The sequence below is a fragment of the Pocillopora damicornis genome, chromosome 5 (genome assembly GCF_964200805.1).
Source record: "Pocillopora damicornis chromosome 5, jaPocDami1.2, whole genome shotgun sequence".
Lineage (NCBI taxonomy): Eukaryota > Metazoa > Cnidaria > Anthozoa > Scleractinia > Pocilloporidae > Pocillopora > Pocillopora damicornis.
The window spans coordinates 18,924,133-18,946,158 of NC_142674.1; the positions used below are offsets into that span (position 1 = coordinate 18,924,133).

Consider the following 22,026-nt stretch of genomic DNA (forward strand, 5'->3'; position numbering starts at 1 on the left):
AGAGGCTTTCAAGGACATATTTTATTTTTTGTTAGTATGAGTATTAACATCTTCAAGATATATAATGAAAAAACAAGCCTCGGGAGAAAAGTGTCGATTTCAAAATACAATTGAACATCTTGACTTATTAATTTGTCTGACTTAAGTTCTTTCTTTATCATTAGCTGACATTCCAAAAACCCATATTGCGAGGATTAAGAGGATTCCTTTTGTTAAGGTTTATCACTTTTGGGAAGAAAGGTAACATTTTAGGCAGAAAGTGGAATCAGCTCAAGATTTTCTGCCCAAAATAACGAGAAACTGTCCTGCTAAAGAATCGCAACACGTTCTGTTTGTCTGGAATACAGGGCCTTATCTTTTATGAGTGAGTTGATATCATGAGCGAATTATTTTGTAACGAGTCTTTGGATTATACTCCCAGATACACTGAACTTAAAGATCTTCGTTCGACTTTTATCACCAATTGCATTTTTAGCAATTTTACAACTCACACCTCCATCATGTTGAATATTGTGACAATCTACGCCATCCACAAAACTTCGGCTATGGCAAAAACTTTGAAAACTCTGCTGCTGAGTCTTGCCTTCTCAGATGTTGCTGTTGGTTTGTTTAGCCAACCAATATACACTTTCTTTCTGGTCAAGTGGTTACAACTGGAAAATATTAACTGTAATACTTACCAAGTGCTGAATATTTCAGGTTATTTATTCTCAACTGTTTCGTTCCTTGGAGTTGTGGCTGTAAGTGTAGACAGGTTCTTAGCTGTTCATCTTCATCTCAGATATCAAGAGCTTGTGACTCACAAGCGTGTTGTCGTTGTGGTGATCGGGAAATGGCTGTGCAGTGCATTTGTTTCTTCGATAGCATTGTGGGGGTTGCCTAGTGCTCGGAATATTACAGAGTCAGTTGTTGCAGCTTTCGGTTTCATTATCACATTCGTGGTGTACACCAGGATATATTTAACTGTCCGACGGCACAAGAATCAGATTCATTCCATGCAAGTACAAGAAGTAGCTCATTTTGATGAAATAAAACACTTTATTGTTCTAATAAAATCCACAGTTAGCATATTTTACGTATATCTCTTGTTGTTGATTTGTTATTTGCCTTTTTTCATTTGTAAGGCTGTTATTCGAATCTATGGCTCGAGTATCGCTTTAAAACAATTTTTACTTTACTCAATGACTCTCATATTTCTTAATTCATCTTTGAATCCTGTCATTTACTGCTGGAACATGAGACACGTTCGACACGCCATCGTGAACATACTTCGAAAGATGTTTAGAACCAGCAATCGGCCATTACGGATAAACTACAATGGATCATCGAGTGTCATCCATGTTGATAACTGATCCACTCTGTGCACCTAACATGGACTGTGCACGGTTTGTTTACCACAAAGGAAACAGGGAGAAAGAATATTGTACATAACCTCAGGACAGTATATGGCTCAAAACTTCGATGAGTCATTTTTTTATTTAGCCATATGTTGATCCGGAGGGGAATTCCCTCGAAGTATCTTCAAAAAAGCTGCTATAACTCATGAAAAAGCGAATTTTTATTATTAATGTAATCATTTTTTTTTTCATAGAAGCATTACCCTAAGAAGGAGTGAGATAAAGTCCGCGAAGACAAATGCTCGTACCTGAATGAGAAAAAACTTTTACAAGCATAGAGTTAAAAGCATCTGTTTGCGCTAATTTTAATGAATGGATCACGCTGTAAGCAGACATCCTGCAGTATTTTTCTTTCCATTTACCACTTTTTACTTCGAAGGATAACTTGTATTGCTAACATCATTGTGACAATGTGAAATATTTACAATCAAAAAGAGTTTTATCGTTATCGCTTTCGTTTGCACAAGTCTGACGATTAACTAGGCTTGTTTGGAAAATAGGAAAACACACACAAAAAAAAAAAAAAAAAAACGAAAATAGCTTTTGAATAAGTTAACGTGATCAGTTGCAGCGTTTTTACTATTTCCTACGGAATTTACTATTTCTGATGATATGGCATATAGCTTGTATCTTAAATGAATGAATTTTACCGCGACAGCTCACTTTTCGCGTGACCATGCTGATCGGGATAGTTCTTTCTTGGTTTATGATAATTTTCACGCATATTTAAGACATAATTTAAATGGCTTAAAATAGCGTGTTGGATGAGTATACGGTGCTCATTTTAATAAACAGTCAACTCTTTAACCCCTGCTACTAAAGTGTAATTAAAGAAAGTTTAGAGCAAGCAGATAATGAGAATGACAAAGAAGATCAATTTAGGGACATGGTATTGATAGTAAGATGCTCGGGAATAAACAGCAAATAAATATAAGTTACGACCATGCGTGAAGAGAATAAACTCCTAGCTCTTTCTTAAGAAGTTAAAAAATTTAAATGATTCCAGGATGAAATGGTATAGCGTCACCTCTGGAGCGTCACGTTTTTTCTCAGGAAGAGAAGAAACCAGGAGCACGTATTTAAGAGGGAAAGAGAAATTATTGTTTATCATTGTCTATCGAGTGAATGGAAAACGAAAATGGGTTGATTGATATGCTTGAAAACTAAACAAACAGCGAAGAGTAATTCGATTGCCTTTGGTTACACTTTTGTGGTAAAAATTTATTCAAAACAGAGTGCTGCATGCGAAAACGAAAGTTATTGATTAGTCTGCGTATGTTTCAATGAGATTTTACATGACACTAGCTCACCGGGAATTTTATGAATTTAAAATTAAGTATGTTTTTCTTTGTAATCTCCTTTCGCTTAGACGCAATAGCAGATAGGTTTTTGAATTAATTTAACAATTCTTTCTAATTTCTAGACAAGTTCATGGGTCAGTTATGTAAAATATAGTCAAAAAGTTATTCTAGTTATAAAAGTTTGTTTTATTTGACAGATAATCGACGGCTTAAATTTCAGGATTATCCATTACGATTACGTGGTGATTTAAAGATGTCTTTCAAAATCTTGGAGATTATTTGTAGCAGCATCGATTTTTCCTGGCTCCAAGGAAAGACGGAAGGGGTTTCAGTTGTTGCTAACAGAGTATTAAGAGGAGACTGACTGACCGATTAACTGTCAGCTAAGGAGGGAGGGGTCATTGGAATCTCATAGAATCTTATGGGGGGCTGTGTAAAGATTGTTGTGACTCGACCAAGATCCTCTAACACCCCCCTTCTCCCCACAGGTGATAAATAATGACCAATCTCTTAGTAGGATAAATGACAGATGAACTATTTTTAAGGGCTTTCTGCTGTAAACTCAGATTATACGCATTTACTTCTAAAAGCAACGATCACTGCAAAAACTCATTCAGGAGAAGCGAGATCAGTGATACCAAAAGTTCCATAAGTTACATAACTTATTATGGGTTAAGATAATTAAACCAAACATTGCTTATTGTTCAGAATGTATTGTTATCATCTTGAAGGCTTTTTGATGTTTTATTTATTTCCTATGGAGGATTTTGGTTATGTCGAGATAAAAGTAACATTATCCCCCATAAGACTAGCGATTACCTGCACAAATAAACTTTTCAACACTTTTATTATGAGACTAATGCTTTCGCTACATTTCACTTTATTGACCCATTAACTTGTCTAGAAATTAAAAAGGATTATCAAATTGATTCCAAAACCTCTCTGTTATTTGCATTAAAGCGAAAGGAGACAACAAGGAAAAACATACTTAGTTTTAAGTTTTCCGGCAAAACTCACTTTATTATCAAGAACCATCTGCAAACATCTGCGGGCTAATCAATAACTCTATAGCAACCTCTGTTTTCGTTTTCATATGCAGCATTCTGCTTCGACTAAGTTTTTACCTCAAAAGTGTTAAGGCAAACTAGATGCTTTTCGTTGTTTGTTTAACTTTCAAGTATGTTGCTCAATCCATTTCGTTTTGAGTCCACTCATCAGCTAATGATTAACATCGATTCTTCTTCCCTCTTAAATACCAGCTCCTGTTTGTTTTTCTTCCTAGAGGCATTACGAGACGCTCTCAAAGTGACGCTATACCGTTTTATCATAGGACCATTTAAAGTTTTTAACAACTACAGAAAGAGCTGGAAGTTTATTCCCCTCACTCAGGATCATACCTTATATTTATTTGTTGTTTATTCGTGACCATCTTGCTCTCAATACCATGTCCCTAAATTGATCATCTCTGTCATTCTTATTACCTGCTTGCCTTCAACTTTCTTTAAATTACACATTAATAGGGGAGTTCAGGAGTTGACTGTTTATTAATATGAGCACTACATATTTAGTTGTTGTTTAGTCCTGAAAATCTTACTATCAATATCATGTCCCCAAACTGATCATTTCTGTCATTCTTATTACTTGTTTCCTTGAGAATTTCTTTAAATTACACATTCAAAGGAGTCAAGGGTTTGACTGTTTATTAATAGGAAGAAGTTCGTTTTTCATTACCAAAGAATAATTTGGAAATTTTTCTCTTGAGGCAGAAGGATGGATGGCACAGGTTTCCTTCTATTTTATTTGTAGCGGCATGTCACTTAGTTGTCAGTGCTAGTTGTCAGTTTAATAGATTCGGCGAAACAGTTGGCAGTCATGGGGAAAATTTACAAGCCAAAGAAGAAACTTTTCCGAAGCTCAAGACCGCAACCATCGTTACTAGTTTTTAATTCTGATTTGAAATTAAGAGCGACGAAAACCTTAATAGGAATAAAAGCATGTGTCCTATCCTACTTTTATTTGCATCCATAATTACAATTTCATTATCCATCGATGACAAAACCAGCTTTCTAGCTCAAAGTAGCCTCTTCCCTTCCAGTTGTGATTATTTGATATATTGTGTACTTAAAATCGGAACTTACGTAATTATTTGGCTGCCAGGTCATATCACTAAGTTTATGTACAATCTTGTTTGTTCCTATTTCACTTTGCCATAAACAAATACTGTGTTTAGTCTTTGTAAGCCACACAGAGGGGATCAGTTATCAATATGGACGACATTCGATGACCGATTGTAGTTGATCCGAAATGGCCGATTGCTGATCCAAGACATCTTTCGTAGTATGTCTATAATAGCGTGTCGAATGTGTCTCATCTTCCAGCAGTAAATGACAGGGTTCAAAGATGAATTTAGAAATATGAGAGTCAATGAGTAAAGTAAAAGTTTCTTCAAAGCGATACTCGAGCCATAGATTTGAATAACAACAACGCAGATGATAAAAGGCAAATAACAAATTAACAACACGAGATATACGTAGAATATGCCAACTGTGGATTTAATGAGAACTGTTAATTTTTTTACCTCCTCAGATTGAGCTTCGTTTCGTATTTGCATACACTGAATCTGATTCTCGTGCCGTCGAACAGTTTGATATATCCTGATATACACCACGAGTGTGATAATAAAACCGAAAGTAGCAGTAATTGTTCTTATAAGGCTCCAAGTACTAAAAGGCCCCCACAATATCATCAATGAAAAAAATCCACTGTACACCCATATGCTGACCACTACAACAACAACACGCATGTGAGTCACAAGCTCCTGGTATCTGAGATGAAGATGAACAGCTAGGAACCTGTCTACACTTACAGCCACAACACCAAGGAACGAAGCAGTTGAAAATAAAGTAATTGAAATCGTCAACACATGTTGAGTAGTACAGCCAGGATTGTCAAGTCGAAGCCAGTTGATCAGGAGGAAAGTGTATAACGGTTGACTGAACAAACCAATAGCAACATCCGAGCAGGCAAGACTTAGCAGCAGAGTTTTCAAAGTGTTTGGCGTCGTTGAAGTTTTGTGTATGGCGTAGATTGTCACAATATTCAACATGAAGGCGGTGTAACTAAGAAAAATGTTAAAGACACAGTTGGCGATACAAGTCGAACGAAGATCTTCAGGTTCGGTCAATATGAGCAAAAATTGCGAAGACTGGTTACAATATAATTTACTCATGATATCCGATAGGAGCCGCTATTTCAGACAAATAGTGAATGGTGTGCGATATTTTAGCAGGCCAACTTCTCACGAGCTTTACTGAGGATAACAACGATAGCACCCTCCGTTATTCAACGTTCAAGTAAACAGTCCTCAGATCTCAACAGATGATTGGGACTGGTGCCGAGATGGGAAGTTAAAAGGAAATAAATTAATTATGAGTTTTTCTTGATTACCAACATTCGCTTCACCCTTGTAACAGTACGTTTGTGTAGCTCGTTTAATTTCTCGTTCGTGTTCGATAATTCCAAAACAGAATCCGAAAAAATAAGTGGCTTAGTTAGTGACTGACCAGTGTTTATCAATGTGAAGCGGGTGGGGGAGGGGGGCTGGGGGTCGGAGGATTTTGGTTGTCACGATAAAATTTACCCAACTCCCCCATAACCCTCTGTAATATTCCTCCGATCCTCAGCTGCCTCATTGCCAGTTCAACGGCAGCCAATTCTCTATATTCCCTTTCCCGAGTCCCAACGGCTTGTTGTTATCGTTACTTGTCTATTTTGAGATCCATGTTGATGCTGTTCTTTCATTTTATTGTTGGCTTTTTCCCTCCTCTTCAAGTACCTTCATAATAAAAACATCTCACTAAAGTGAAACCAGCTTTACTATTTAATCTCTTCGTCTTTGCTACTGCAATTCCTAAATACATTACGTCATTTAAAAATTGAACTGCACAATAATTTTGGGACACATTATTGAATCCCTGTTTACTCTAACGACAGCAAACCGCACAAAGCGCTTGTTAGCCGCACAGAAGATTTTAGTAATTGATGCAGAAGACACCTGAGGACCGATTTTAAATTACGCTGGCCGATTTCATCTCCGAAACATGTTCCGCAGTATGTCTACGATGACGTGTCCAATGTGTCTCATATTCCAGCAGTTAATTACAGGGTTCAGAGATGAATTAAGAAATATGCGATTCAAAGAGTAAAGAAAAAATATTGAGCTCATTTTAAATTTTATCCCAGAGTGACAGCTAGCTATGTTAGCTATGTGCTAAAATATTAATAAAACATACGTAATGGAACTTTTGGTCTCGTAACATTTGGTCTGTTTTTGTTTTCATACGCAGCATTTTGCTTTCACTAAGTTTTTACCTCAAAGTGTTAAGGTAAACTCGATGCTTTTCTTTGTTTGTTTAATTTTCAAGTATGTTGTTTAATCCATTTTCGTATTGAATCCACTCATTAGCTAATTATTAACATCGATTCTTCTTCCCTCGTTAATGCTAATCCCTTTTTGTTTTTTTTTCTGAAGGTATTATGAGACGCTCTCAATGTGACGCTATACTGTTTTATAGCAGGATCAATTAAAGTTTTAACTTCTGACAGACGTGCAAGTTTATTCCCTTCACTCACGATCCTACCTCATATTTATTTGTTTTTTAGTCCTGAGAATCTTACTTTCAATACCATGTCCCTAAATTGATCATCTCTGTCATTCTCATTACCTGTTTGCTGGAGAATTTCTTCAAATTACACATCAAGAGTAGTCAAAGCGTTGACTCTTTATTAAAAAGGAACACGTTCGTTTCCCACTATTACAGAGTAATTTGGGAATTCTGCTTTCGAGGCAGAAGGATGGCACAGGTTTCCTTCTGTTTTATTTGAAGCTGGCATGTCATTTAGTTGTCAGAGCTGGTTTGAGAGATTTGGCAAAACAGTTGGCAATTATTTGGGAAAATTTACAAGGAAAAAGAAAACTTTTCCGAAGCTTAAGTCCGCAACCACCGTTATTGGTTTTTAATTCTGATTTTAAATTAAGAGCGACGGAAACTTTGATATGAATAAATCATGTGTACTACGGAATCCCCTGCCCCCCTCCCCCCAAAAAATAAATATCGACCGTTCGTTTTGTAGGATACATGACAGATGAATTATTTTTAATGGCTTTCTCCTATAGAAACCCAAATTGTACGCATTTACTTCTAACGGGAACGATTATTGAAAAAACTGATTCGCAAATAGCGAGAATTGAGGTATTAGAAAGAGGTCCATAGCACATTGTCATTTACTGCTAAAGGTGAGATACATTCAACGCGCTCTCATAGAAATACCGAAGAACATACCTTGGAGAACAAATCAGCCATCTGGTGTAATTTTACAATCGGCGTTCGAGTATCGTTTATGGTGATACATGAATACCTCAGGGACGGCGGAGCTGGGGGCTAGGGCAAGGGAGGCTTTCAAGGACACATTTTATTTTGTGTTAGTATGGGTATTAACATCTCTAAGGTATATGATTAAAAATAAGCCTCGAGAGAAAAAAATGTCGATTTCAAAATACAATTGAACATCTTGACTGCCTCCATATGTAAATTAATTTGTCTGACGTAAGTTCTTTCTTTGTCACAGGCTGTCATCCCAAAACCCCATATTGCGAGAATTAAGAGTATTCCTATTGTCGAAGTTCATCACTTTTGGGAGTAAAGGTAACATTTTTAGAAGAATGAGGAATCTGTGAGAGAATCACTGCCCAAAATAAGTAGAAACTGTCTTCCTAAAGAATAATATCGCAACACATTGTGTTTGTCTGGAATAGAGGGTCCTATCTTTTATGAGTGAGTTGATATCATGGACGAATTGTACTGTGGCGAGAAATATTTATTCACATACGCCGAGCTTAAAGGTCTTCGTTCGACTTTTGTCGCCAACTGTATCTTTAACAATTTTTTTACTTACACCTCCATCATGTTGAATATTGTGACAATCTACACTATACGCAAAACTTCGGCAATGGCAAAAACTTTAAAAACTCTGCTGCTGAGTCTTGCCTGCTCTGATGTTGCTGTTGGTTTGTTTAGCCAACCTATATACACTTTTTCTCTGGTCAAGTGGTTACAACTGGACAATCTTAACTGTAACACTTACCTAGTGCTGAGTATTTCAGGTTATTTATTCTCAACTGCTTCGTTCCTTGGTGTTGTGGCTGTAAGTGTAGACAGGTTCTTAGCTGTTCATCTTCATCTCAGATATCAAGAGCTTGTGACTCACAAGCGTGTTGTTGTTGTGATGATCAGCAAATGGGTGTGCAGTGCATTTATTTCTTTGATGATACTGTGGGGGCTTCCGAGTACTCGAGATCTTCTATGTACAATTATTGCAGCTTTGGGTTTCATTATCACATTCGTGGTGTATATCAGGATATATTTTAGTGTCCAACGGCACAAGAATCAGATTCATTCTACGCAAGTACAACAAGTAGCGCATTCTGATGAAATAAAAAACTTTATTGTTCTCATTAAATCCACAGTAAGCATATTCTACGTATATCTCGTGTTCATGATTTGTTATTTGCCTTTTTTAATTTGCTTGGCTGTTATTGGAATCTATGGCTCGAGTATCGCTTTAAGTCAATTTTATTTTTACTCCACGACTCTCATGTATCTAAATTCATCTTTGAACCCTGTCATTTACTGCTGGAAGATGAGACACGTTCGACACGCTATCATGGACATACTGCGAAAGATGTCTTGGAACAGCAATCGGCCATTACGGATAAACTACAATCGATCATCGAGTATTGCCCAAGTTGAAAACTGATCCACTCTGTGCGTCTAACAAGGACTGTGCACGGTTTGTTGGCAACAAAGGAGTTAGAGAGGAAAAAACAATGTACATAAACTCAGTGATAATTGTGTTTTCAGTCGAATGTTAAATACGCAATTCATCAAATTATTAGGAAAAGGCCAATTAAACAGGAAAGCTGGTTTGGTTATTGTGTGTTTCAGCAAATTCCTAAATTAAACGAACTTCATTTGCTTTTTGCCTCAGCCTGGTTATCTATTCTAAGGAGGTTAAAACAGAACAAACCTGTTCAGGCTCACGACAGTACATGGCTCAAAACTTCGATAAGTCATTTTTCATTTAGCCATATGTTGATAAGAGGGGAATTCCCCTGAAGCATCTTCAAAAAAGCTGCTTTTACTCATGAAAAAGCGAGTTTTGATTATCAGTATAATCAACTTTTTTCCAAAGAAGTATTACCCTAAGAAGGAATGAGATAAAGTCCGCAAAGAAAATTGCTCTTACCATAATAAGAACATAATTTTACAGGCATAAAGTTATAAAGCATATGTTTGCACTAATTTTAATTAATGGACACATTGCAGGCAGATATCACGCAGTATTTTTCTTTCAATTTACCACTTTTCACTTTGAAGGGTGACTTTTATGGCTAACATCATTGAAACAATGTGAACTATTTGCAATTAGAAAGATTTTCATCGTTATTGGTTTCGTTTGCACAAGTCTGACGATTAAATAAGCTTGTTTGGAAAATAAGAAAAAACAAAACAAAACGGAAAGTAGCCTTCGAGTAGCTTGTTGTCACCAATTAAAGCGTTTATTATTTACTTCTTCCAATGATATGATATACAACCTTTATTTTTAATTACTGAATTTTACTGTGACCATGCTGATCGAAATGGTTCTTTCTTGGTTTACGATAATTTGGAGGAAGATTTAAGTGTACATAATTTGTATAGGTAATCACATGATTTCGAGTGCAATTTAGAATAAATAAGCACGAGTAAATTGTTTTAGAGACTAACAAAATTGTACGAGCCAGTAGGGCGAGTGCAATTTGTGGTCTTTGAAAAAATTAACAAGTACTTATTTATTCCAAATTGCACGAGAAAAATCATATTACGTGTTAATAATAAAAATGAAAAAATACGAAATAGCTTATCATAATTAAGCGTAAGCAAAGCGCGCGCATTAAGTGCAAAAATAATTTATTCAAACCGTGCGTTCGGTCAAAACAACCGCGTACGTTCAAAACAATAAATATGTAATGATATCTTCATATCTTCAAGGCGCAAAAAAGTTCAAATTTCGGCTAAACAGTTCAAGGAATTGTTCATTCTGTGTCCGAATCACTTTCGATGCAATGGAATCGTCGTTTCCGAGGTTTAACCATGTTTGTTTTTAATTTCGCTCGAGCAAAGTGTCAAGCTGGGTCGGTTCGTAATTTTCGATTTCCTTGGCAGTTACCTTCTCTAAACAGCACTTTTTCCACACCGACAACCAAAAAGCATCGCTTTTCACAGTGTTTTCGTTGTTTGAGCTGTTTTTCAGCCGCGGTGGCGAACGCCGACCAATTTCTAGACAAGTTAATGCGTCAATTATGTAAAATGTAGTCAAAAAATTAGTCTCGTAATGAAAGTGCTTGAAAGCTTTTGTTAAGATAATCGACGGCTTAAATTTCGGGCTTATCCATGATGATTACGTAATGATTTGAAGATGTCTTCAAAAATCTTGGAGATTATTTGTAACAGCGTCGATTTCTCCTGGCTTTAACCTTTTAACTCCCAGGAATGATTTAAAACTAATTTCTCTCTAAACTATCCATACATTATCCAGCGAATAGGTAATGAGAATACTTAAACTTATGAAGTAGAAGTTGTTACCTTGATCTAACATCAAATTCTTGTAACTTACAAGAAAATGCGTCGCAGGTAGAGGGGAGAATTAATAATCAGATCTTGGGAGTTAAAGGGTTAAGGAATTCGGAAGGGGGGGAGGGGGGGGCAGTCGTCGCCAACAGAATATTAATAGGGGGCTACAGTAAATTGACAGCCAATTAACTGTCAACAAGGGATGGAGGGCTCGTAGGAATGTTATAGAATCTTATGGAGGGGGGGGGGGGGGGGGCTGTGTAAACATTGTTGTGACTCGACCAAGATCCTCTAACACGGAATTATCATCGATCTGCCAGAAATTTAAGCCGTCGATTATCTGTACAAACAATTTTTTGAACACTTTTATTTCGAGACTAATGTTTTAAATAAATCGCATTTTATTGACCCAATAACTTGTCTAGAAATGGCAAAGAATTGTCATATTGATTCCAAAACCTATCTGTCATTTGTATATAAACAAAAGAAATAACAAACTTAATTTTAAGTTCTCAAAACTCCCGTTATTGTCAAGAACCACCTGCAAACATCTCCAGGGTAATCAATAACTCTAAAGCCACCTCTGTTTCCCTCTTCATTTGCAGCATTCTACCTCGACTACGGTTTTACCTCAAAAGTGTTAGGACAAACTCGATGCTTTTTGTTCTTTATTTAATTTTCAAGGATATTGTTCAATCCATTTTCGTTTTCAATCCACTCACTTGCTAATGTTTAACATCGGTTCTTCTTCACTCGTAAATACTAGCTCCTGTTTGTTTTTCTTCCTGAAGGCATTACGAGACGCTCTCAATGTGACGCTATACCGTTTTATCGTAGGCTCATTTAAATCTTTTTAACTTCTAATGAAAGAGCTGGAAGTTTATTCCCTTCACTCACGATCGTAACTTAAATTGATTTGTTTTTTAGTCTGAGAATCTTACTATCAATACCATGTCCTTAAATTGATCATCTCTGTCATTCTTATTACCTGTTTGCTTGAAAATTTCTTCAAATTACACATTAAGGGGAGTCAAGGGGTTGACTGTATATTAACTTATTACAGAGTAATTTGGGAATTCTGCTTTTGAGGTAGAAGGATGGCACAAGTTTCCTTCTGTTTTATTTGAAGCTTGCATGTCATTTAGCTGTCAGTGCTAGTTTTAATAGATTCGGCGAAACAGTTGGCAGTTATAGTAAAAATTTAATTAAACAAGCCTCGTGAAAAAAATGTTAAAAGTCCCTTTTGACAGAGGATATGACATCTAACACCGACTATAATTTATCGTTCAGTACTTGTTTTCGCGGCTCTTAATTTCGCTGGACTTTAATTTCTTGTTTTGGTCAAAACAAGAGGTTACAAACTGTTCACAATCTCTTGGCCAAAAAAAAAAAATATGTATATATATTTGAAGGAACTAAGTAAAGCGAAAATTGTGAAAATACTGATCAGCAGGAACAAAGAATTAGAAGGTCTAGGTTGGGACCCATGTCTAAATACAATTTTGTATCTCCAGTCCCTGTTTACTCTAACGACAGCAAACTGCATAAAGTGCTTGTTAGCCACACAGAAGATTTTAGTCATTAAAGTGGAATACACTTGAGGAACGTTTTAAATTACGCTGGCTGATTTCTTCTCCGAGACATGTTCCGTAGTATGTTTATGATGGCGTGTCGAATGTGTGTCATCTTCCAGCAGTAAATGACTGGATTAAAAAATGAATCAGAAACATGCGAGTCAATAAGTAAAGAAAAAAAACTTAAATTAATTTTAAACTTTATCTTTGAGTGACAGCTAATAATGAAATGAAACTTAAAATAATGAAAACTTAATAATGAAACTTACGGTTTCATCAATTTTCCCAACTCCAAAGTTCTTGCTATTCCCGAATGAGATTTTGCAGTAATCGTTGCTGTTAGAGGTAAATGCGTATAATCAACATAGATATGCCTAAGATTTAAGCCGTTGATTATCTGTACAAATAAACATTTGAACAGTTTAATTACGAGACTGATGTTGTCACTGCACTTCACTTTATTGACCCATCAAGAGGCTGTCCGTGTAAGAACGGATAAGGCAAATTTCGGTCCTGCACCGATTTCCCTAAGTTTTTCACTGGAAGTCAACAACTCTATCCCATGTACAAATATCACATTTATTTTGATCAATTTTATTTATTTTATTTTTTACGAGACAATTTTAAAGGTTACCCAAAACTACTCAATTTGTTTTCTGTGACCCCTATAATTAAGCTATAAATATCGAGGGCTACCAAATCCTTATTTCCCTTATTTTCCGACGTCTTGATCGAAACCAACGACAACGCGGTCCGGTCAGCAGACAGGTTTGTAAAGCTTAACAGCCCTAAAACACTTAAAGGTGCAGGAACAATTATCTGATGGAGTTTTAAGATCGATATTAACCATCATTAATCATTACTTTTTTAAACGAAATGAAAATACTTTTTAATTTCTATATGCAAATTAACTGCAGCGATCGTGTGTATACGGTACACGTCACAAATAGTTTCCGTAACAACATTTAGCCATTCAAAGAAGTGTTTTTAAGAGTGTGGAAACTCAATTATTGTATCCTTTCTTGAATGCATTACGTAAAATTTCAAGAACCATTTTCTTTGAACACAATGCGCTAACGGAATACAGTTTGTTTTGATAAATAAAGTTGTTCATTTCGCACATGCTTTTATCTCGATAAAACACGGTCCGACAGTTTATTAATATCGGGTCCTCGAACCACCTTGAAATCAAATAGTAAATAAAGAGAGGTTGGTTTGTACATTAGAAATAAGTATCATATCACGTTTACGCAGTTGTATTTGAGATATATATAGTTGTGCTGAAAAACAAACAAGGAGGGAGAACTTTCTTGCGGTTAATAAATTATGCAAATTAGCTACAGAAAGTTATATGATATGAAGTTTAGGACACATTTTTTTTTTTGGCTTTTTCTTGATGACAAATTTTCTTTCTTTCTCTTTTTTTTTTTTTTTTTTTCATTATTATTGTAGGAATTTTTTCCGTATTTTCAAGACAAAAATTTTGTGTCATATTTTTATGACCATTTTCATTGTATATGAGGCACCAAAAAGGAGCCGTGTGTTTCTGTTTCACCTAATTCAATTATTGATTAATTTTAATAAAGAAATTCGACGGCAGCTACATTTCCTTTTAATACAGGTAAATCTCTTCAAAAACACACGAAATATTTTTTGTTTAAAGCTTACTAAAGTTAAAATTTTTATAACTTTTCTGCGAGGCATTTCTGTTTTGTGCGAAAGAATATTTGGTAACTTTTTTATTTCTTCCTAATTCAATTAAAATCTGTCGGGAACAAAACGATTTTTCGGCAAGATTTTTAGTCAGTTCCGGGACAGTGTTTCTTGGGACGTTTTCTTTGTTAGCACTAAAATGCCTGCATTCCCCCCAATTGTTATCTTTACGAAATACTGCAAAGTCGGTTCTAATCGGGAGGAAGTAGGGCATGTTTTGCAGAGTAATTTAGGAATTCTGCTTTGAGGCAGAAGGATGGCACAAGTTTTGTTCAGTTTAATTTGAAGCTGATATATCACTTAGTTGTCAGTGCTAGTAGTTTCTGCTAGTCTTGAGAGATTTTACGAAACACTTGGCAGTTATGGGCAAAATGTTCAAGGCAAAAAAGAAACCTTTCTCGAGGCTTAAGTCCGCAACCACCGTTATTGGTTTTGATTCTGATTTGAAATTAAGTGCGTTTGAAACCTTGATATGAATAATGTCATGTGTCCTATCATACTTTATTTGCATCCATAATTACAGTTTCACTATCCATCGGTGACAAAACCAGCTTTTTTGTAAAATTAGCTTCTTCCCTTCTACTGGCGGTTATTCGATATATTGTGTACTTAAAATTGGAACTACGCAATTATTTGCCGGGCGGGTCATATCACTAAGTTTTTGTTCAATCTTTTTTTGTCCCTGTTTCACTTTGTCATAAACAAACCATGCAAAGCCCTTCTTAGACGCTTAGAGAGGATCAGTTATCAATATAGATGACGCTCGATGACCGATTGTAGTTGATCCGAAATGGCCGTAATGAAAACACACTTTCACGGGCATAAAGTTGAAAAGCATCTATTTGCGCTAATTTTAATGAATGGATCACGTTGCAAGCAAAGATCCTGCAGTATTTTTCTTTCAATTTACGACTTTTAACTTTGAAGGGTGACATTTATTGCTAACATCATTGTGACAATGTGAAATATTTGCAATTAAAAAGATTTCCATCTTTATTGCTTTCGTTTCCACAAGTCTGACAATCAACTAGGCTTGTTTAGAAAATAGGAAAAAACAAAACAAAGCGAAAATAGCTTTTGAGTAACTTGCTGTGACCATGCAATTACAGCGTTTTACTTAATTTACTTTTTCCGATGATATGGCATAGAACTTTCATCTTAAATGACCGAATTTTACGGCGACAGCTCACTTCTCGCGTGACCATGCTTATCGAGAGATAGTTCTATCTTGCTTTATAATAATTTGGAGGAAGATTAAAGGTGCACATAATTTAAGTGGCTAAAACTAGCATGTTGGAGTCGTTTACGGTGCTCATATTAATAGACAGTCAACTCGTTAACTCCCATATTAAAGTGTAATTTAAAGAAAGTTTTAAGCAAGCAGATAATGAGAATGGCAAAGATGATCAATTTAGGGCCATGGTATTGATAGCAAGATGGTCACGAATAAACAACAAATAAATGTAAGTTATGATCATGAGTGAAGGGAATAAACTTCCGGCTCTTTCTTTAGAAGTTAAAAACTTTAAATTATTCCACGACGAAATGGTATAGCGTCACATTTGGAGCGTCACGTTCTTTCGTCAGGAAGAGAAGAAGCCAGGAGCAAGAATTTAAGAAGGAAAGGGAAATTATTGTTTATCATTGTCTACTGAGTGAATGGAAAGCGAAAATGGTTGATTGATATGCTTGAAAACTAAACAAACAGCGAAGAGCATTTCGTTTGCCTTTGGTTACACTTTTGAGGTAAATATTTATTCAAAGCAGAATGCTGCATACGAAAACGAAAGTTATCGATTAGTCTGCAGATGTTTTAATGTGATTTTACATAATACTAGCTGACAGGGAATTTTATGAGTTCAAGATTAAACATGTTTTCTTTGTAATCTCCTTTCGCTTAGACGCAATAACTGATAGGTTTTTTAATTAATTTAACAATTTTTTATAATTTCTAGACAAGTTAATGGTCAGTTACATAAAATATAGTTAAGAAATGACTCTCGTTATAAAAGTTTTTTTGACAGATAATCGACGGCTTAAATTTCAGGATTATCCGTGATGATTACGTGGTGACTTAAAGATGTCTTTCAAAATCTCGGGGACTATTTGTAACAACGTCAATTTTTCCTAGCTTTAAGGAAAAACGGTGGGGGTTTCAGTTGTCGCCAACAGAGTATTAAGAGGAGACTGACTGACCGATTAACTGTCACCTAGGAGGGAGGGGTCATAGGAATCTTATAGAATCTTATGGGGGCTGTATAAAGATTTTTGTGACTCGACCAAGATCCTCTAACACACCCCCTCTCCCCACAGGCGATAAATAATGACTAGTCTCTCAGGAGGATAAATGACAGATGAACTATTTTTAATGGCTTTCTGCTGTAAAAACTCAGACTATACGCATTTACTTCTGAAAGCAACGATTACTGCAAAAACTCATTCGGTAAAAGCGAGGTCAGTGATACCAAAAATTTTCAATACTTACATAAATTATTATCGGTTAAGATTATTAAACTAGACATTGCTTTTTTTTCAGAATGTATTGTTATCATCTTGAAGGCTTTTTGGTGTTTTATTTATTTCCTAAGGAGGATTTTAGTTGTGTCAAGATAAAAACAACATTATCCCCCATAAGGTTGTGATATTCTTATCACCCCCTCCTGCCTTGTTGCCTTGTCAGTTTTTTAAGAAAGCTGAAAAGCGACGCTGTTACAAATATACTCTAAGGTAAGTTTCTTTGCTCCCTCTCCCCCCCCCCCTCCCCCACAAACTCTCTTGGCGAGGACTGATCCCCACTCTGTTGCCCCTGAAAACCAGGTGAAATCGAGGCTTTTAGAAATATTCTCCGAGATTTTGAAAGGCATTTTCAAGTTGCCACGTAATCATCATAGATATGCCCAAAATTTAAGCCGTCGATTAACTGAATAAACAAACTTTTGAACACTTTTATTTCTAGACTAATGTTTTCAATACAGTTCATTTTATTGAACCATTGCAAAATTGCAAAGAATTGTCATAATGATTCCAAAACCTATCTGTTATTTGCATATAAACAAAGGAAATAACAAGGAAAAACATACTTAATTTTAAGTTCTCAAAACTCCAGGTGTTATAAAGAACCACCCGCAAACATCTGCAGGCTAACCAACAACTCTAAAGCCAGCTCTGCTTTCATTTTCCTATACAGCATTCTGCTTCGACTAAGTTTTTACCTCAAAGGAGTTAAGGCAAACTCATGCTTTTTGTAGTTTGTTTAATTTTCAAGGATATCGATCAATCCATTTTCGTTTTCAGTCCACTCACTAGCTAATGATTAACATCAATTTTTCTTCCCTCGTAAATACTAGCTCCTGTTTGATTTTCTTCCTAAAGGGCATTACGAGACGCTCTCGATGTGACGCTATGCCTTTTTACCATAGGATCAATTAAAGTTTTTAACTTCTAATGAAAGAGCTGGAAGTTTATTCCCTTCGCTACTGATGATACCTTATTTTTATTTGTTGTTTAGTCCTGAGAATATTACCATCAATACCATGCCCCAAATTGATCATCTCTGTCATTATTATTACCTGTTTGCTTGAAAATTTCTTCAAATTACTCATTAAGGGGAGTCAAGGAGTTGACTGTTTATTAAAAAGGAAGAAGTTCATTTCCACTATTACAGAGTAATTTGGGAATTCTGCTTTTGAGGCAGAAGGATGGATGGCAAAACATTTCCTTCTATTTTATTTGAAACTGGCATATCACTTAGTTGTCAGTGCTAGTTTTAAGGGATTCGGCGAAACAGTTGGCAGTTATGGGCAAAATTTACAAGGGAAAAATGAAACCTTTTCCGAAGCTTAAGTCCGCAACCACTGTTATTGATTCTAAATTCTGATTTGAAACTAAAAGCGACGGAAACCTTGATGTGAATAAAATCTTGTGTCGTATCATACTTTTATTTACATCCATAATTACAATTTCTCTATCCATCGATGACAAAACCAGCTTTCTTGCTCAAATTAGCCTTTCCCTGTCACACTACAGATTATTACTTAAAATTGGAACTATGCGATTATTTGGCTGCCGGGTCATATCACTAAGTTTATGTATACTATAATATTTTTGTCCCTATTTCACTTTGTCGGAAAGAATTACTATGCGTAGTAAGCCACACAGGAGGGATCATTTATCGATATGCACGACACTCGATGATCGATGGTAGTTGATTCGAAATGACTGATTGCTGTTCCAAGACATCCTCTGCAGTATGTCTATGATAGCGCGTCGAATGTGTTTCATCTTCCAGCAGTAAATGACAGGGTTCAAAGATGAATTCAGGTACACGAAGGTCAGTGAGTATAGATAAAGTTTCTTTAAAACGATACTCGATATAAGGATTTGAATAATAGCCTTACAAATGAAGTAGGGCAAATAACAAATTAAAAACACGAGATATACGTAGAATGTGCCAACTATGGATTTAATGAGGACAATAAAGTTTTTTATCTCCTCAGACTGAGCTTCGTTTCGCATTTGCATGGAGTGAATATGATTTTTGTGCCGTCGAACCGTTAGATACATCCTGATATATACCACGAGTGTGATAATAAAACTGAAAGCAAAACAAATTGTACCTACAAGATCCCGAGTACCAAGAGGCCCCCACAATATCAGGAAAGATACAAATGCGCTATATTCCCATATGCCAATCACAAGTGGAGAATATGCATACTGATGTTAGGGGTGTCAAGGATTAGGCAGTAGCGGTCACCCTTTCCTGAGTCCCAACGGCTTGTTGTTACTTTTACATGTCTATGTTGAGTTCCATGTTGATTCTGTTCTTTTATTTTGTTGTTGTTTTTTTCTCATCGAGATTCTATTTTGATTTTAGAGAGACGACGAAAACCTTGATGCACATAATATCATGTCTCCCAATTCCTTCTTCTTCGAGAACCTTCATAATAACAACATCTCACTAGAGTAAAACGGGCTTTACTCTTCAATTTAATCACTCCGTCTTTCCGACTGCAATTCCTTCAAAGATTATTTCATTAAAATATTGAAGTGACCAATAATTTTGGCCATTGGGACATCATTGAGTCTAAATACAATTTCTTATCTCCCATCCCTGTTTACTCTAACGACAGCAAACGTCCAAACAAAGCGCCACACAGAAGATTTCAGTTATTGATGTGGAAGGCACTAGGTCATAGATATGCCCGAAATTTAAGCCGTCGATTATCTGTACAAATAAACTTTTCAACACTTTTATTATGAGACTAATGCTTTCACTACATTTCACTTTATTGACCCATTAACTTGTCTAGAAATTGAAAAGGATTGTCAAATTGATGTCAAAACCTATCTGTTATTTGCATCCAAGCGCAAAGAGATAGCAAAGAAAAACATACCTAATTTCAAGTTTTAAAAACTCACGGTATTATCAAGAACCACCTGCAAACATCTGCGGGCTAATCAATAACTCTATAGCTACCTCTGTTTTCGTTTTCATATGCAGCATTCTGCTTCGAATAAGTTTTTACCTCAAAAGTGTTGAGGCAAACTAGATGCTTTTCGTTGTTTTTGTAATTTTCAAGTATGTCGCTTAATCCATCTTCATTTTGAAGCCACTCATTAGCTAATGATTAACATCGATTTTTCTTCCCTCGTAAATACTAGCTCCTGTTTGTTTTTCTTCCTGACGGTATTACTAGACGCTCGCAATGTGACGCTATACCGTTTTATCGTAGGATCATTTAAATTTTTTAACTTCTAATGAAAGAGCTGGAAGTCTATTCCCTTCACTCATGATAATACTTTATATTTATTTGTTGTTTAGTCCTGAGAATCTTACTATCAATACCATGTCCCCAAATTGCTTGAGAATTTCTTTAAATAACACATTCAAAGGAGTCAAGGCGTTGACTGTTTGAAAAAGGAAGAAGTTCGTTTTCCATTACTAAGGAGTTATTTGGGAATTTTGCATTTGAGGCAGAAGGATGGATGGCACGGGTTTCCTTCTATTTTATTTGAAGCTGGCACGTCATTTGGTTGTTAGTTTTAAGAGATTTGGCGAAATAGTTGGCAGCCATGGGAAAAATTTACAAGCCAAAGAAGAAACTTTTCCGAAGCTCAAGAGCGCAACCACCGTTACTGGTTTTTAATTCTGATCTGAAATTAAGAGCGACAGAAACCTTAATATGAATTATTATATACTCAACAAAATATCGCGTTTCTGATTGGTCAATAATGAATGCATAAATAGGTTATAGAGTGCAATAGAGGTAATAGAGTGCAATACGGAGAAGTTGCCATGGAAACACCGGGGAAGCGCCAAATTTGAACACCAACTTATAAAAAAATGGCTGACAGAGTTCGGCTTGTAATATTTTCTGAGAAACTTTCAAGAACTTCACGCTTGATTTACCTGTCACAACATTACATTTTTGATTGGTTCAAATAAAACATGTGAGCATTTTGGAACCCATTAAAGTGTTTTTTGTAGTACGTAAGGCGTGCACAGTAGCGCGATGGAGTAATATCGAGAATATAATAAATAGAAAATCGTATGAACCTGCTCGTGCATTTTGTGATTTATGGTTACTCGTGATGTTTTAAAAGTTCTCAAATTGCACTCGCCTACGGCTCGTGCAAATTTGAGAACTTTCAAAACATCACTCGTACCCATCACTGCACGAAAAAATGGATTTACAACAACTGCAAAATCAATGCAAATATGAAGTAAATACCACATTTGATCAAATTTGTTTATATTTGCCCCGAGGCAAATTCCATCGTTGGATAATATTTGCACGCGAAGCAAAGATGGTAAATACCGCATTTACTCAATCTTTACAGTCCAAAGCAAATGAGAAGAAAAACTGCACATTTGCATCAGATTTAACATGAACTGAAAATGTGGTAAATAGATAAATCTACCGCACCGAAACATGAATTTACAAATGTAGCAAACATTCCGCTGCACGTCGTTTTGATTACATTTACCCGCGATGCAAACCCCATTTTTGCATCACATTTGTATGTAAAGCATAGGCGGTCGACAATTTATATTTACCAAGTAGCAAATACTACGCAAACGTTATATTTGTACAGTAATTACATTTGAAGCAAAGATGGTGAAAAATATCGTTCACTACGTATTTGCGCCGAGTGGCAAATGTGACAAAAAATCCACATTTGACTACTTTACAGGGGCAGTAAATGCTAGGAAAAAGCGTAAATTTACTGCCTGAAAGGATGAATTTACGGGGATGGCAAATACGATTTTTGCTTCGCTTTGATCGTGTTTGATCCAGTCAAAATTCTTGCTCATCATTTTAATTTTACTTCTTCTTCACACATCCAGTACAAAATACATCGTGCACGA

At 35.9% G+C, this 22,026-nt stretch overlaps 3 protein-coding genes across 3 annotated transcripts; 2 read left to right on the top strand and 1 right to left on the bottom strand.

Moving 5' to 3' along the window:
* Positions 1 to 377: 377 nt before the first annotated feature.
* On the top strand, positions 378 to 2,200 carry LOC149045809 (histamine H2 receptor-like). Its single transcript, XM_089207199.1, has one exon. The coding sequence runs from the start codon at positions 378 to 380 to the stop codon at positions 1,350 to 1,352; it is 975 nt and encodes a 324-aa protein (XP_089063325.1). The 3' UTR covers positions 1,353 to 2,200.
* A 2,652-nt stretch (positions 2,201 to 4,852) lies between these two features.
* Positions 4,853 to 5,927, bottom strand: LOC149045810 (adenosine receptor A3-like). The gene has a single exon (XM_089208294.1). It carries the CDS (start codon positions 5,925 to 5,927, stop codon positions 4,953 to 4,955), a length of 975 nt encoding a protein of 324 aa, XP_089064420.1. The 3' UTR covers positions 4,853 to 4,952.
* Positions 5,928 to 8,420: 2,493 nt separating this feature from the next.
* On the top strand, positions 8,421 to 9,644 carry LOC149045811 (beta-1 adrenergic receptor-like). The gene has a single exon (XM_089208295.1). It carries the CDS (start codon positions 8,546 to 8,548, stop codon positions 9,512 to 9,514), a length of 969 nt encoding a protein of 322 aa, XP_089064421.1. The 5' UTR covers positions 8,421 to 8,545; the 3' UTR covers positions 9,515 to 9,644.
* The last annotated feature ends 12,382 nt before the right edge of the window (positions 9,645 to 22,026 follow it).